Source organism: Pseudomyrmex gracilis, unplaced genomic scaffold (genome assembly GCF_002006095.1).
Source record: "Pseudomyrmex gracilis isolate BER0280 unplaced genomic scaffold, ASM200609v1 scaffold_337, whole genome shotgun sequence".
NCBI classification, from domain to species: Eukaryota; Metazoa; Arthropoda; class Insecta; order Hymenoptera; family Formicidae; genus Pseudomyrmex; species Pseudomyrmex gracilis.
In genome coordinates, this window is record NW_018020921.1 from 17,630 (window position 1) to 31,038 (window position 13,409).

General features: G+C 38.3%; 2 protein-coding genes across 4 annotated transcripts in view; both read left to right on the forward strand.

Moving 5' to 3' along the window:
• LOC109860153 (DET1- and DDB1-associated protein 1) overlaps positions 1-2,323 on the forward strand; it is a 3,428-nt gene extending 1,105 nt beyond the window's left edge. The window contains exons 4-5 of one of the 2 annotated variants that reach the window (XM_020439051.1): positions 473-583; positions 1,945-2,323. In XM_020439051.1, the coding sequence (XP_020294640.1) occupies positions 473-580 (108 nt within the window). In that variant the 3' untranslated portion in view covers positions 581-583; positions 1,945-2,323. Of the gene's footprint in view, positions 1-472; positions 938-1,944 lie in introns of those variants that run through there. The other variant, XM_020439050.1, reaches the window with a different exon arrangement.
• Positions 2,324-6,148: 3,825 nt separating this feature from the next.
• LOC109860154 lies at positions 6,149-13,063 on the forward strand. 2 transcript variants are annotated; one of them, XM_020439052.1, is made up of 8 exons: positions 6,149-6,564; positions 7,221-8,934; positions 9,037-9,271; positions 9,349-9,458; positions 9,530-9,776; positions 9,882-10,086; positions 10,184-10,382; positions 10,466-13,063. In XM_020439052.1, the coding sequence occupies exons 1-8, from the start codon at positions 6,263-6,265 to the stop codon at positions 12,077-12,079; spliced, it is 4,626 nt and encodes a 1,541-aa protein (XP_020294641.1). In that variant the 5' UTR covers positions 6,149-6,262; the 3' UTR covers positions 12,080-13,063. The 2 variants fall into 2 exon arrangements, with proteins under 2 accessions (XP_020294641.1, XP_020294642.1); XM_020439053.1 differs by lacking the exon at positions 6,149-6,564 and adding an exon at positions 7,063-7,115.
• The last annotated feature ends 346 nt before the right edge of the window (positions 13,064-13,409 follow it).

Sequence of the window (13,409 nt, forward strand, 5' to 3'; positions counted from 1 at the left end):
TTTTAAAAATAATGTATAATAATAATATATAAATTTAACTAATAATACAAACTAAGTGCAATAAAGAAATAAAATTAGAGTTACCTAAATTTTATGAAGCATCTTAACTATTGTAATTAAATAAAAACTAATATTTTTTTAATAATGAATAGATCTTTATTCTAAACATTACCTCACAATCTTAAATTTTCTAGTTTAGTTTATTTCAATTACTTCAAATATATAATCTTATCATTTCTATCTTTTCTTTAAGTGAAAAGAACTAAATAAACTAATTAATGTTTTTATACATCATTTTTCAGGTAAAGCTTGTAAGAATTTAGAAAAAATGTCTTTTAAAAAGCCAACTTGAGGTATTTGGTCAATTGGTTTTATCATTTTGTCTAGTAGTATAATTGTTTTAACATTTCTACATATTGGTTTTGTAATCATTATGATATTTGTAATCAGAAATTACTTTTTTTAACTTTAGAATATAGATAGGAAAAGAGAGTTCTTGTCCTCTAACAGTGAGTCTCAGGATGATCCATCTACAGGACGCAGTAAACGACCACGTCTCGATCTAAATAATACTTTGTAAAACGTATGTAATATTATACGTATCTTTCATACAAATGTGCGTGTGTATATATACGCATCACACTTCTACATACACACACATACACACATATACGCTTGAAGTATTTATATATGATAAATTTAGACAAAACTTACATATTTGTAATACAAGACTATGTATATAGCTAAAGTTATGAAAATACTTTATATTTTGAGATATATTTTTAAGAGACATATGTTTTTTTAATTTTGAATTTCTTCAAACACATGAAAATAATATATTCAATTTTACTTATGTGATATTCTTCGCATAATGTCATTGCATTGTAATTGTGTTGTATAAAATATTTTAATTATTATTTTAATTAAAATACAACGCTACTTTTAATTATTTAAAATAATATAAAATAACTGCAGTGGCATTTGTGTATTAATTTTTCTGGAAAAAAAATTATGTATCATGCAAACAAAAACATTTACTAGAAAGTTAAATACTGTAATAAAATATATTTACTTTAAAATTGTGCCATAAAGTATCTTATTAGAAAGATTAAATTTGGAGAGAAACCTAAATATCTTTTATAAAAAACTTTATTATATATTTCTCATATTAGAAAAAATGACATATATATGTTAATGATTAGATTTTTTTGATTACAATTTATATGTGTGTTTTGTATACGTCCGTGTAAATGCATGCGTGCGTACATTTGTTGAAAACAGTTCTTGAATCAATAACTTTTAACAGACATGCGTTATAAATCTTTGCATGCAAAAAAATGTCAATCAATAAAATAGCTACAACGATTGATAACAGTATTGACAATGAAACTGTTATTATAAGTTACTGAATAAAGGGACTGAGTTTCAATATTATGAAAACCATATTAAGTTAAATGTACAGTTGCAAATTGTGATTCTATAAAATATTTATACACTAAAACATATTTCTTATACACACGGTAATCAATGAAAATTGCCACGTTTTTCATATGTAAGTTTGTTTTTTGTAATATATATGTATTTTATATTTGATTTTTATATGCAATTATATGTATACTTATATAATATCCAAATCACCTGTAAATTTAGAGTTATTTTATAAATATAGTTTTTGGTAAAGATATAAATATAGTGTAAAATAAAGGAGACGGAACTTTGAGTATATTGCGGTAATGCAATTGATAGAAGTAGATATTTGTCTTGTATTGATATTATATCACCACTCCTACCCAGAACAGAAACTCCATGAGAGGTCTATTAGACGTGAACAGTTTCATGCAATATCTAGAATAGATGTCTAATGGAATTTTTGTGTATCATCAAAAAATAGTGATCAAATATGTATGGTTGAGTAAAAAAACTTGAAATGTCTGTTTCTTGCAGAGAGAAGAATGAGAGCGGCCAGGCCCATAAGATTTTTTACTATCGCTTTTCGTGGACATGGTTTTATTCCATGCTATGAGATCACCGACGTGATGGGAATACGCACACAAGCGAGAACCGCCGTCCGTGTGCGCTCGTGGAAGGCTAATATTACATTTTTTTGTACGACAACGATTTTAATAAGTATGTTGATTGGTTATCAGATAGAGTTTTATAAAAAGAACTCTATTTGATAGCCAATCAATATATTTAAAATCTTTGTCGTACGACAAATGTAATACTAGCCGAAGAGTGCAGCATAGACTGCGTTCCAATATTCACTGCCAGTATTAAAAATCTATACTTACGTCACATCCTGGTAAAAAATTTTCCATGTATACAATTGTATGGACATATTCGGCATATAAATTTGCATAATTACATATAATAATTTTAATTTGTGTAGAAGTATATATGATTATATATCAAAATTGTTTTAAGAATATAGTAAAAATATAGTTTTATATAAGGTTTTTGTATCTAACATGATACTAATAGAGTTATTTTGTAATTTGATATGGAATATCTCTGAAACCATTCTTTTAAAAAAAAAGAAATTCTCCGTGTATAAAATTATATAGACATTCGGCACACACACACATATAAATTTGCATAATTAGATATAATAATTTTAATTTGTGTATAAATATATATAAATACATATGAAAAATGTTTTACCGGGATATGCTATAAATGGGTGCGTTCAGACAACTCAACAGTTGCACAACGGTTGAGAGATAATCACTTCTGATTGGATAATACTTTTGGAACCGCAGATTTTGAAGAATAGTCCTATCATAAGTGATGATCTCTCAACCGTTGAGTTGTCTGGACGCACCCAATGTTCAGTACTGGCAATAAATATCGGAACACAGCCATATTAAGCCTGTTCTACATTGATCGCAAGCGCAAACACAAGGAATAGGTCTGGTAGAATTGGGTGTGTTTAGCCGAAGCTAGCGCTACGTAGCGCTACGTAGCGGCTTCATGTAGCAGTTGCAATTGCTGCGTTACTTCTGCTGGACAGTATGGCTACGCGTAGCATGTTCTAAGTAGTGGCCGCCATTTACAATAATACTTGCAACTGCTACATGAAGCCGCTACGTAGCGCTACGTAGCGCTAGCTTCGGCTAAACACACCCATTGTCTAATCGTATTGATTAAATCAGCCAATTGACCAGCGTAATTGGTCAATTCTACGAGATCTGTATCTTGCGATCAATGTAGAACGGGCTTTAGGAGTGGTTTATAATTGCCCTAACCGCTACCTTGGGTCACTGCCGTAAAAGTTGGAAGATATACAGCCAATTTTTTCACTTCTAGATAAGTTTTTGATAACTTTATCTAGAAGATATCTCCCAAAATTGGTTCTCCTTATTGGTTCTCAGAAGAATTTATCCAGAGGATAGCTATCGAGAGGTATGAAGAAATCGGCCGATATAAGGAAATACGTATGTATTATCGTTTATAATTGAATTGTGAACAGAAAGTACGTATTTCCTATCTGGCCTAAGTTAGCAGTTGGTGCAATTATAAACCAACTTCTTATAGGCTTGGCCGCTCTCATTTTTTTCTCTGGTTTCTTGAAAAAACCATCAGCAGCTTTTGTTTCATTTTCTTATAACTTAGGCGACGATGGCGTTGTTAATCTTTATTATACGCATAGACGTATAATATATAGCTGCGCGTTTGGCTGAAAAGATGTCTTCAACGTTGAGAGAAACAACATACTTTGAATAGTAACTCTCTCTCTGTCTATCAATGTCTGTAGTTGGATATAATGGAAGTAGTAGTGGGGCTAAAATTCAATATGGCCACGGGTTTGGCTGTTGCGATCTTGACAAACTTGATTATTGTGGTCAGAATCAGAATCTTTTACAAGAAAATTGACAAAATGGTGAATTGTTGTTGTGTATGCGGAGTGGAGTAATTGCTGAAAAACTCGCATATTACAGGTGCTTTCCAACTACGTACACAGGCGACACTGTGTTACACAGTGTCCACTAGTGTGAGTGAGACGCACTGATATGCTCTTTCTCACACTAATGGACAGTGTTACACAGGGTGCTTTCCAACTACGTACACAGGCGACACTGTGTAACACAGTGTCCATTAGTGTGAGAAAGAGCATATCAGTGGGTGCTTTCCAACTACGTACACAGGCGACACTGTGTTACATAGTGTCCATTAGTGTGAAAAAGAGCATATCAGTGTGTCTCACTCACACTAGTGGGCACAGTGTTACACAGTGTCGCCTGTGTACAGACGGCGTCAAAAATTCGCGGAGTTGGCGCGAGGATCGGAGGGCAAGCGGGGCGGGTGCTCGTAGCGCCAGCGAGCACCGTACGAACTAAATAGTAGCAATTGGTTGTTCGCAACTACGTCGTGTCGATAATGTAACTACTCTTCTTTTCAATTTTCTTCTCAAAACGTAAAACTATTGGCCATTTACTAAATATCTAACGTTAACAACTAACATGTATATGTATATATGTGTGTAATAAATAAAATTATAATGTCTCCGGTAATGAAAAAAACGTATATTGTAAAAGTCTCGTTTGAAAACTTATATACTATTATACATAGCCACTAAATAAATATAATTATATTAGATTATTATTATATTATATTACCCACATAGCATTGTAAGTAGCGCAAACGTTTCTGCAACGGGTTTTCCGAAATTTAGCAACGTTTCGTTAAGAGCCGTCTACAATGGAGAGTTGTAGGCCGTAATAGTAAGAAATTGACCAATCACAGACAAAGTACAGAAGAATAATCGATTGTGATTTGTCAATTTCTTACTGTTACGGCCTACAACTCTCCATTGTAGACGACCCTTTAAATATTAAGTAAATGGCCAATACTTTTACGTTTTGAGAAGAAAATAGGAAGAAAGAGCAGTTACATTATCGACACGACGTAGTTGTGGACATCCGATTGCTACTAGTTAGTTCGTACGGCGCTCGTTGGCGCTACGGGCAACCGCCCCGCTTGCCTTCTAATCCCCGCGCCTATCCGCGATTCAATGACGCGCTGTGTACACAGGCGACACTGTGTAACACAGTGTCTATTAGTGTGAGAAAGAGCATATTAGTGTGTCTCACTCACACTAGTGGACACAGAAAGCATCCTTTGTTTCACATCTAGTGAGTGATAAAGTATACCCGGTGAGGAATTGGAACATAGCTTTACGTTACTTTTTTATTTGACAAAACTATTCTAGATTTTATCAAATTTTTAAGAAAAGCCCTCCCTATAAAAGCTTAAACGGATACGTTCTGCCACTGGCTATGGGGATATCTGAATCTACAAATAGTGTGTCATAACTATAGAAATGTCTATGGTCGTAACTCGCAGCAATGAATTTCGGAACAGTTAGTATTTTTGATGAATTTTTAGAACGCAATTTTTAGAATCCACAATAATGGGAGCTTTCCAGCTACGTACACAGGCACTGTGTAACACAATGTCCTTTAGTGTGAGAAAAAGCATATCAGTGGGTCTCACTCACCTAGTGGACACTGTGTTGCACAGTGTCGCCTGTGTACGTAGCTGAAAAGCTCCCAATATTGTCGAGATATCGGTATTATAAAAAAAAGAAAAAAAAACCACTTGACTTTTAAGATTATTTTGGTGTCAGTGATCTTTATATTACACTCGAATGTTTAGCGAGAAGACTAGCTAGAGTGAGACAGACAAAAATGTTATTTTTTAATGTTTCTTTATCTAACAGTAAAAAATATAAGACCCGTTGACCAATCAAAATTCAATAGAAAAAAAATGTTATATAAACAACATAAAGTCTTTTTCTCAATTGCGAGACCGAGTCTCGGGAAAGACGTTCGTATGAAGTTCATAACTCGGTAATCAGTATATAAATGTCATAAAAGTCATGAAAGTTGGCATCATATTGAGTGACAGGTCAGTAATAATGTAGTAGTATGGGCATTGCATTTTGATTGCGAGATCAATAAAACAAAATGGCTGTTCCAGATGAGGAATAGAAAGAAAAAGAGAGAGACAAGGGAGTGAAAAAGTGGCCTAAGGAGGGGAGATCGGTCACGCACGAGGGTGGGCGGAGTGGGCGTTACGGTATAGCGTGGTGGTGGTGGTGGTGGCGGTGGCGGCGGTGGTGGCAGGCGGCGGCGGTGAGCATCATAAAGAGGATAGGATAATATCGGTGCGCGTCCTCCTGCGGAGGTGCCCTTTCGCGGGGCCCCGTAGTTATACCCTTTCGTAGCCGATTTGATTGCGGCCGAATTTGTACGATGTAGTTATGCCGAAGAAGGGTACGAGACATGTGAAGGAATCGGGGAATACGAGAAGTGCTCAGCAGCTGCACGAGGGCTGCGTTGTGCTACCCGGCCTGACAGCTGCGGCAGCGCCGACAGCGACAACGACAACCGCCGTCTCAAAAGTGGCGACAGCGAAGCACTTTCGTAGCATACACATCGGCGTAACGAACCGCAAGCGCTGGCTGTCACTGAAAAAACGACTGGGATTGACAACGGACGAGGATGTCGCGGTATATTTGCTGGACCTCGCGGAGTCCGAGGTCGCTGCCACCTCTTCCAGCAGGTACGTAAACGGCATCTTCGCCGTCATATCTCGTCGTGACACATTGTAATAATATCGCTGTGCTCGGCAACAACGCCAATAAACGTGTGCCATATCTATCGGCATCGCCTCCGTGCAACCCTCTTGCGCGAACACCTCACGAAGCACGCGACAAAGCTTAGCTGTCACGCATTCGGGTTTTCCCCTCTACTGTGTACCAGCGGCGAGTACGTTTTATTGAATCGCCATCTTGCGGAGGCCAATGTTCGGACAAAGACGTGAAGAGAGAGCTATGTAAAGCCGATCGATACTCACTACTCCTAGAAGGAGCGACTGCGTGTGTTGCACATCGCGGATCTTTTGAAAATTACAGATGACTGATCGACAATGCGAGTTCATTTTGATATTTTTGTATTTTATATTTGTGAAATATATTAGTTGTGTCCACATAGGTTTTCATTTCAATAAACTCGTATTATTTTTTTATGAATGAAATTTTTTGTTTAGAGAATGAAATTCTTAGGCCACATTTTAGCTCATCTATCTGTATTTTACTAATGTATCCCAATGAGGTTAATTTTATATATATAACATGTTTTTTAAATAAAACATTAAGATATTTTAAATTAAAAAAATTACACCTTTTTCTAATATATCTGAATTGTTTTTATACACAGACAAGAAAGTGAATGTAACAGAGCAAAGAATGATAATGCAAATCAAGTTAAGAATCTTGATGAAGAAGTTGTCAAGATTAAAGGCCCAACCAAGGAAGAGGAAGAAGAAAATGAAATGGGAGAGATCGCTTCTAGTAGTTCGAAGAAACAAGATTCCATACCTGGTACAGACAAAATATATTCTACTAATACAATAAATGAGACCATGCCGTCGGAAGTGCCAGACGATGTAATTAAATTGCATGTGCGACGTAGCTCAAAGTCAAAGCATCATAAAAATAAGACAAAGCACCACAAGGACAAGCGGAAGAAGCGGCGACATTCGAAGAACGATATTGATAATATCTCCAAACTAGACGGATCTGAATGTACCGGCGAAAACGTTTTGAACACACAAAATGGTTCAATAGAGAATAGAGATTTGAATAATTGCGAAACGATGGTAGTTTGTGGGTTAGATGATAAATCAAAATTAGGCGTAGAGAGCTTTGGACTTAATACAAAGGATGTTGAATCCATCACTACAAAGACTGAAGACATAGATAGCATAACATTTATAAACAATGTAAATAATAGGACGAATAGCGACAGATGCAACCTGAAAGTCATCGGTATACCTGGCGAATCGACGGAGGATATCTTAGAAGATAATAGAGTTACCAAACTACAATTTAACAACACAACAACGTTATCCTTTTCGAAACGCACGTGTAATACCGAGGATTTGAACAAAGACGTAGAATATTTATCAAATCCAGTATCTAATAACAACAGTACAGTAGCAGCACAAGCTGTAGACGCACCTGAAAAAGAGAACAAGTCAAGTTTAACACTTTGCGTGGAATCACATGAATATAATAATGTGGTGTCTCACAACGCGTTAAAAGATGAAGAAGTGAAGGACACGGCGGAGGATCGCAAACTGAAGAAAAGACGAAAACGTCCGCGTCATGACGCGCAAGTCGAGAATTCTGCAAAAGACATTTCTGAAAACAATACTACGGACGAGCTGACAGTTCTCAAGCACCGACGAAAGAAACATAAACACACAAATGATCACAAAACTAAGAAATATCACGACGTTCGAAAAGCGCCGCAGGACGGCATTGTTGTTCAAGAAGAGGCGCAAGATCCGTGCGCGGCGGAACCTGAATTATCGTCGTCATTAATAGGAGTCGAAAAAATTGCGAAAGGCGCTGATAGCGTTATATCGGAACCGCAAAGACTAGCGATCAAAATTAAACTCTGTCAGGAATGCAATAGTCGTCATCTGCAAGACGCGTGTCCCTTGATGACGCCGCAGTATGTGATAGCCGATTCGATTACCTATGAGGAATGGCTAAGTAAACACAAGGAGAACACGGACGTGATGAAAGCGATTAAGTCGGAGGATCCGATGTCGGACGGTTACGGTCGACCGGCGGACGATGGCTTTGAGTCAGACGACGAGTCGGTAATGTCCAATGAACAGTGTAAAGTCAAATCGAAAGCACAGAGAGAAGAGAAACAATTGTTGATGGACACGGATCGGCCGTTGTACGCGAGAGAGTCCCTCCCGGATTGCTTTGAGCTGAAAATATCACATACCGACCACGGTCTGGGCGTCTACGCCAAGAAACCGATCCCGACGTACGCCAAGCTGGGTCCACTCGTTGGCGTGCTTGTCAGAGAAATGGATATCCCGGACGATTTTTCGATGCGTCATATTTGGGAGGTATTATCAATTATTTTGTGCTTCCTTGCGCTCGTTGCAACGCATTGATGTTCATTGATGAAAGTAAGATTTTATAAGAAAAAAACGTTTACTTCTTTTTAGATAGATAATAATGGAAAGAGTGGCTATATTAGTACTACAGATCCATTGAAAAGTAATTGGATTCGATATATTAGACCGGCTAAGTTCAAGGAGAAGAGGAACGTTGCAGTAATCATCGAACAGGGCCATCTGTATCTAGTTACAACTCAAAATATCACTTCGGGAACGGAGCTCATTTATTGGGTAGATTCGCAATCTTCCGCATGGACGAGAAAGAATAAAATAGATAAAACAAGTATGTAGATTCTGCTCAACTAGCAATTGACACGTATTTGACACGATGTTTTTCTTTATTCCTTTTTTATCTTTCAGATTGTGGCGGATGCAACCTTAATTTCGCACATCCGATATATTATCGATTGCACTGCTGCATCTTTCACGACACTAATTATAGTTTAACCATAAGGAAATATCACTGCAAGGTATTTTATCTTATTATTAATTGTTATTTGGATTTAAATATATGATTCTAACTGTTCGATTTAAATCTTAGGTTTGCGGTGCCGCTGTACTCGGCAAAGATAATATCATGAAACACGCGGCGGAGATGCACGCAGGTCGCGGAGCATATCAGTGTCAATATTGTAAGAAGTTCTTCTTGAGGTTGAATTATCTGGAAATGCACAGAACTTACGGTTGCGCACAGAATCCTCAACGGTCGCGACCTTTGTGCGACTTCTGCGGTCGTAAGTTCTGTCAGCCGCAGAAACTCAAAGTACACATCAAAAGAATGCATAGTGGTAAGAGCGCGCGATCGATTTGCAATGCGTCGTATTTTTATCTCTCAATTGTCTGTTTTTTCTTCTCTTCGCTCTGTATTAATAAAAATACACACTCTTGCGCAGATATATCTGAAGTGCTCAAAGAATTCCAATGTAAAATGTGCTTAAAAGTCTTGGGCTCCCGTGCGGCTCTGCAGCGTCACATGAAAGAAGTTCATCATAAAGATGTCGTGGCCGCGGCGACATGCGATCGATGCGGAAAAATATTTCAGAACAAGAGCAACTTGAAAATACACATGCTGACTCACAGCGGCGTGAAACCGTTTAAGTAAGTTTGTCAAGTGTTTACTTCTGGTTCATTTGTTTTTTTTTCTCAGCTATGTTTATCATTTACACATACAGATAATTCTCTTTTTTTTAATTAGATGCAAAGAGAACGGCTGCAAGGCGGCTTTTACCACGAAGCAGTGTTTGCAATTTCATTATAAAAAGGTGCACGGTCTCACGCAAGAAATGATGCCCAAAATCGAAAGATCCGTGGCGTATACTTTCGACGCGTACAGCGGAGGTCTTGTAGAAGACGTGCCCTGTGCAAGAAGTATTTACAGCAGAAGAAACTCGCAAGTACGAGCTAGTATTATTGTAATAATCTCACAACAAACTCGACAAAGAAACATCTGTGACATATTTTATCATGTTTCTAACAGGACAACAGCAACGGTTTACCATCTCTCGATGAGTGCAATTCGGAGAGTAGCTCGAAGGCTGAAACGTCGGCGCCAACGAATTCCACTTACAGCGCCATTACAGATTCGTTACGAAATGAAACAACAAATGCTACAAAGTACAAAGCGGAACAACAAGAGGCTCAGGTTCCAACTTCGTCGCCGCAGACAACTACGTCTCTAGCCGCGGGACTTGATACGACAATAGAAAACATACGAACGGAAGTTGATCTGTACAGCACATCGAGAGTGCAAAGTAAGGGCAGCAAAAAGTGGCTAGGTGAATTCAATCCGTCGCCTACGTCCGATATCGCCAACGCCGCTGTCAGTCATTTACCGACGGTTTCGGTGCAATCTTCCGATGTTTATGACTTCGAAAGTGGTAGGAAGGACAGTGACAGCGAGAAAGCAATATCGCGCACTAGCACGACAGTGATACCGAGTTTAATAGATAGCAATAAGTTGGACCTGAACGTATATCGCAGAACGGAGAGCGCGAACGCGAGTATGTTGGTCGAGGCGGCGCTAGATGCTGCTGAAAGGGATATAGGTAGAGCAGTGTCCAGCCCGATTCTGGAGGACACCAATCGCGAGGCCAATCTTTATTCGATTTCGAACCACTTGCAATCGCCGCTACCGCATTCACGGTCACCGAATCATTTGGACTCGTACATTCAGCAGCAGGAAGAATTAATATCGCCCGCGCCGACGCCGGATGACCGACATACATCTCCCACTCATTTGCATGTGGACTGCCACTTACACCGACCGGTCGATTATATCAACACTTCACGAACGCATAGCGTCGAGCAGTACATACATCACGAAGAACTGCCGCGCGTTTCGCCGAATTACATACACATGCAACAGGAAGATCTGGTTTCACCGTCGGCCACTCCGAACTCCCGTTATCAGGAAGTGTATCATCATCATCAAGTGCCGACGGATAATTTGTCGAGCGACGAGGGCGACTCGGTAGCGCAGAATCTCAGTCTGTCGTCGGTGAAAGAAAAGGCGTTGCAACTGGACCTATCGACATCGTACAAATATGACTCGCTCGAGCAAGATTTTTCTCGGGAAAGATCGCACTTCGAGCCATTGGTACTCAATAGTGGCGAGCTTCAAGGTCTGGATATGTCAGCCAGAAGTTTTCATCATAGTTTTGGCGCTCAAATGCAAAACACGCGCTATCATCATCATCATCATCATCTCTACGACATCGGTGAGAGACAGAGTGTGGATCTGAGCAGAACAAGTAGCTATTCCATGTCGTCACCTCCGCCGCCGCCACCTCCACCTTATCCGCACAGCGACGTTCTGCGAGTGGTCAGCTTGGATCTGACGCCCGGCGGTAGGCACAGCGTCGATCTGAGTCTCTCCAGGACGCATCATTTGCACGGAACCGGCACTCGGGTGATTACTAGTCCACAACCGGCTGGCTCGGCTACAACGCACGTGGTACCTGATGCCGGCGAAGGTCGAATGTTGTCCCCGCCACCACCTCCTCTGTCAGGATACAATCCCGGTTATCCTGTGAGCCCGGCTCCGTATCATCCTCCGAGATCTGGATACCATCATTATCCCGGTTATTATTGATGATTGTTGTTGACATTTGTAAATACCGTGATGGTATGTAAATTTATATTTTCTCGGCAACTTTTTTGTTTTAATTATATGCTCACGTATCAGGGCTCCAAGGTTCGTTTGAATGTGACGTTGTTCGAATATTCGAATCGCGGATACTAGAGACAAATAAAAAGAAATCAAAACTCAAATATATCAAACCGACTGTAAAGAAAAAATTATTCAACGTACAAATCTGGGAAAATATTTAACGTCTAAATTATGAATTTTGACGCTAAGATTTTTTTTTTCTACTACAGATTATGTCTGAATATTTCGAATATGCGAGAATTCGAGTTTTTGAATCACTATTGATCTCGGATAACACTTGGAAGCCCCATCACACATTCTTATTCTGTTATTTTAAGCAAAGTTATTTTTCACATAATTACTAGTAGTTTTAAATATTTGTATATTGTTTCTCTTTTTTACGTTGTGATATATATATACTCAAATCGCAGATGGAAACTGCCATATTCGTACGTCGTTTTTCAAGTTTTGCAGCGCAAGATAATACGTTCTCTCGTAATAGATTTACTATTTAAGTCGGAGATACAACAGACAGACATGAGATCGGAGAAAATTGACGTTGAAAAGAAATTTTTTCGACTAAGAATCTTGGTAATAAAGTCGGTATCAAGAAATGATGCGGTAGCGTTTCGTGACAAGTATACATATTGTAAAGAACATTCTCTCGGGACAGAGACGCTGCTGTATCTCTCAGGAAGGGAGACGCCTTTTGTTTTTGTTTTTTTTTTTTTTGTTTAGAAATAATTGTGCATTATTCAATTGTACGCGAATGGTTTTAAATGACATTCAAAAAATACGGTAAAATACTTTATAAAAAGTATACATACGACTATCCATGACTTTCAGATAGAGAAGGTGTGTGCGTGAGAGAGCAAGAATATGAGAAGTAGAATGACAAAGAAGAGAGAGAGAGTGAGAAGAAGCAAGTGCGAGAGAGCAAATGTTTATTTTTCTTAAACAAAATATTGGATAAACAAAATTTTACAAAAAAATATTCCCGGATTATTTTGTAACTATCAACGACAAAGGTTGCTATCGTTAACGTGTTGTTGCAAAGGCACGTTAACGATATTTACATTTTTTGTACTAGTTGCAAAATAATCCTTCAGAGCGATATTTTGTATTGATATAGAAAAGAAAGTTAAGTTATTCAAAATTAATATATACTATGACTGTGTTCCGATATTCATTGTCAGTAATAAAAATCTATACTTCACGTCACAAGTGCTACAGATTTTCAGTACTGGCAGTTAATATCGGAACGCAGTCTATA

Coding starts and splice junctions, on each gene's coding strand:
- LOC109860154 (XM_020439052.1), top strand. CDS start 6,263: ATGCCGAAGAAGGGTACGAGACATGTGAAGGAATCGGGGAATACGAGA. Junction 6,565..7,220: donor GCTGCCACCTCTTCCAGCAG/GTACGTAAACGG, acceptor TTTTATACACAG/ACAAGAAAGTGAATGTAACA. Junction 10,087..10,183: donor AGCGGCGTGAAACCGTTTAA/GTAAGTTTGTCA, acceptor TTTTTTAATTAG/ATGCAAAGAGAACGGCTGCA.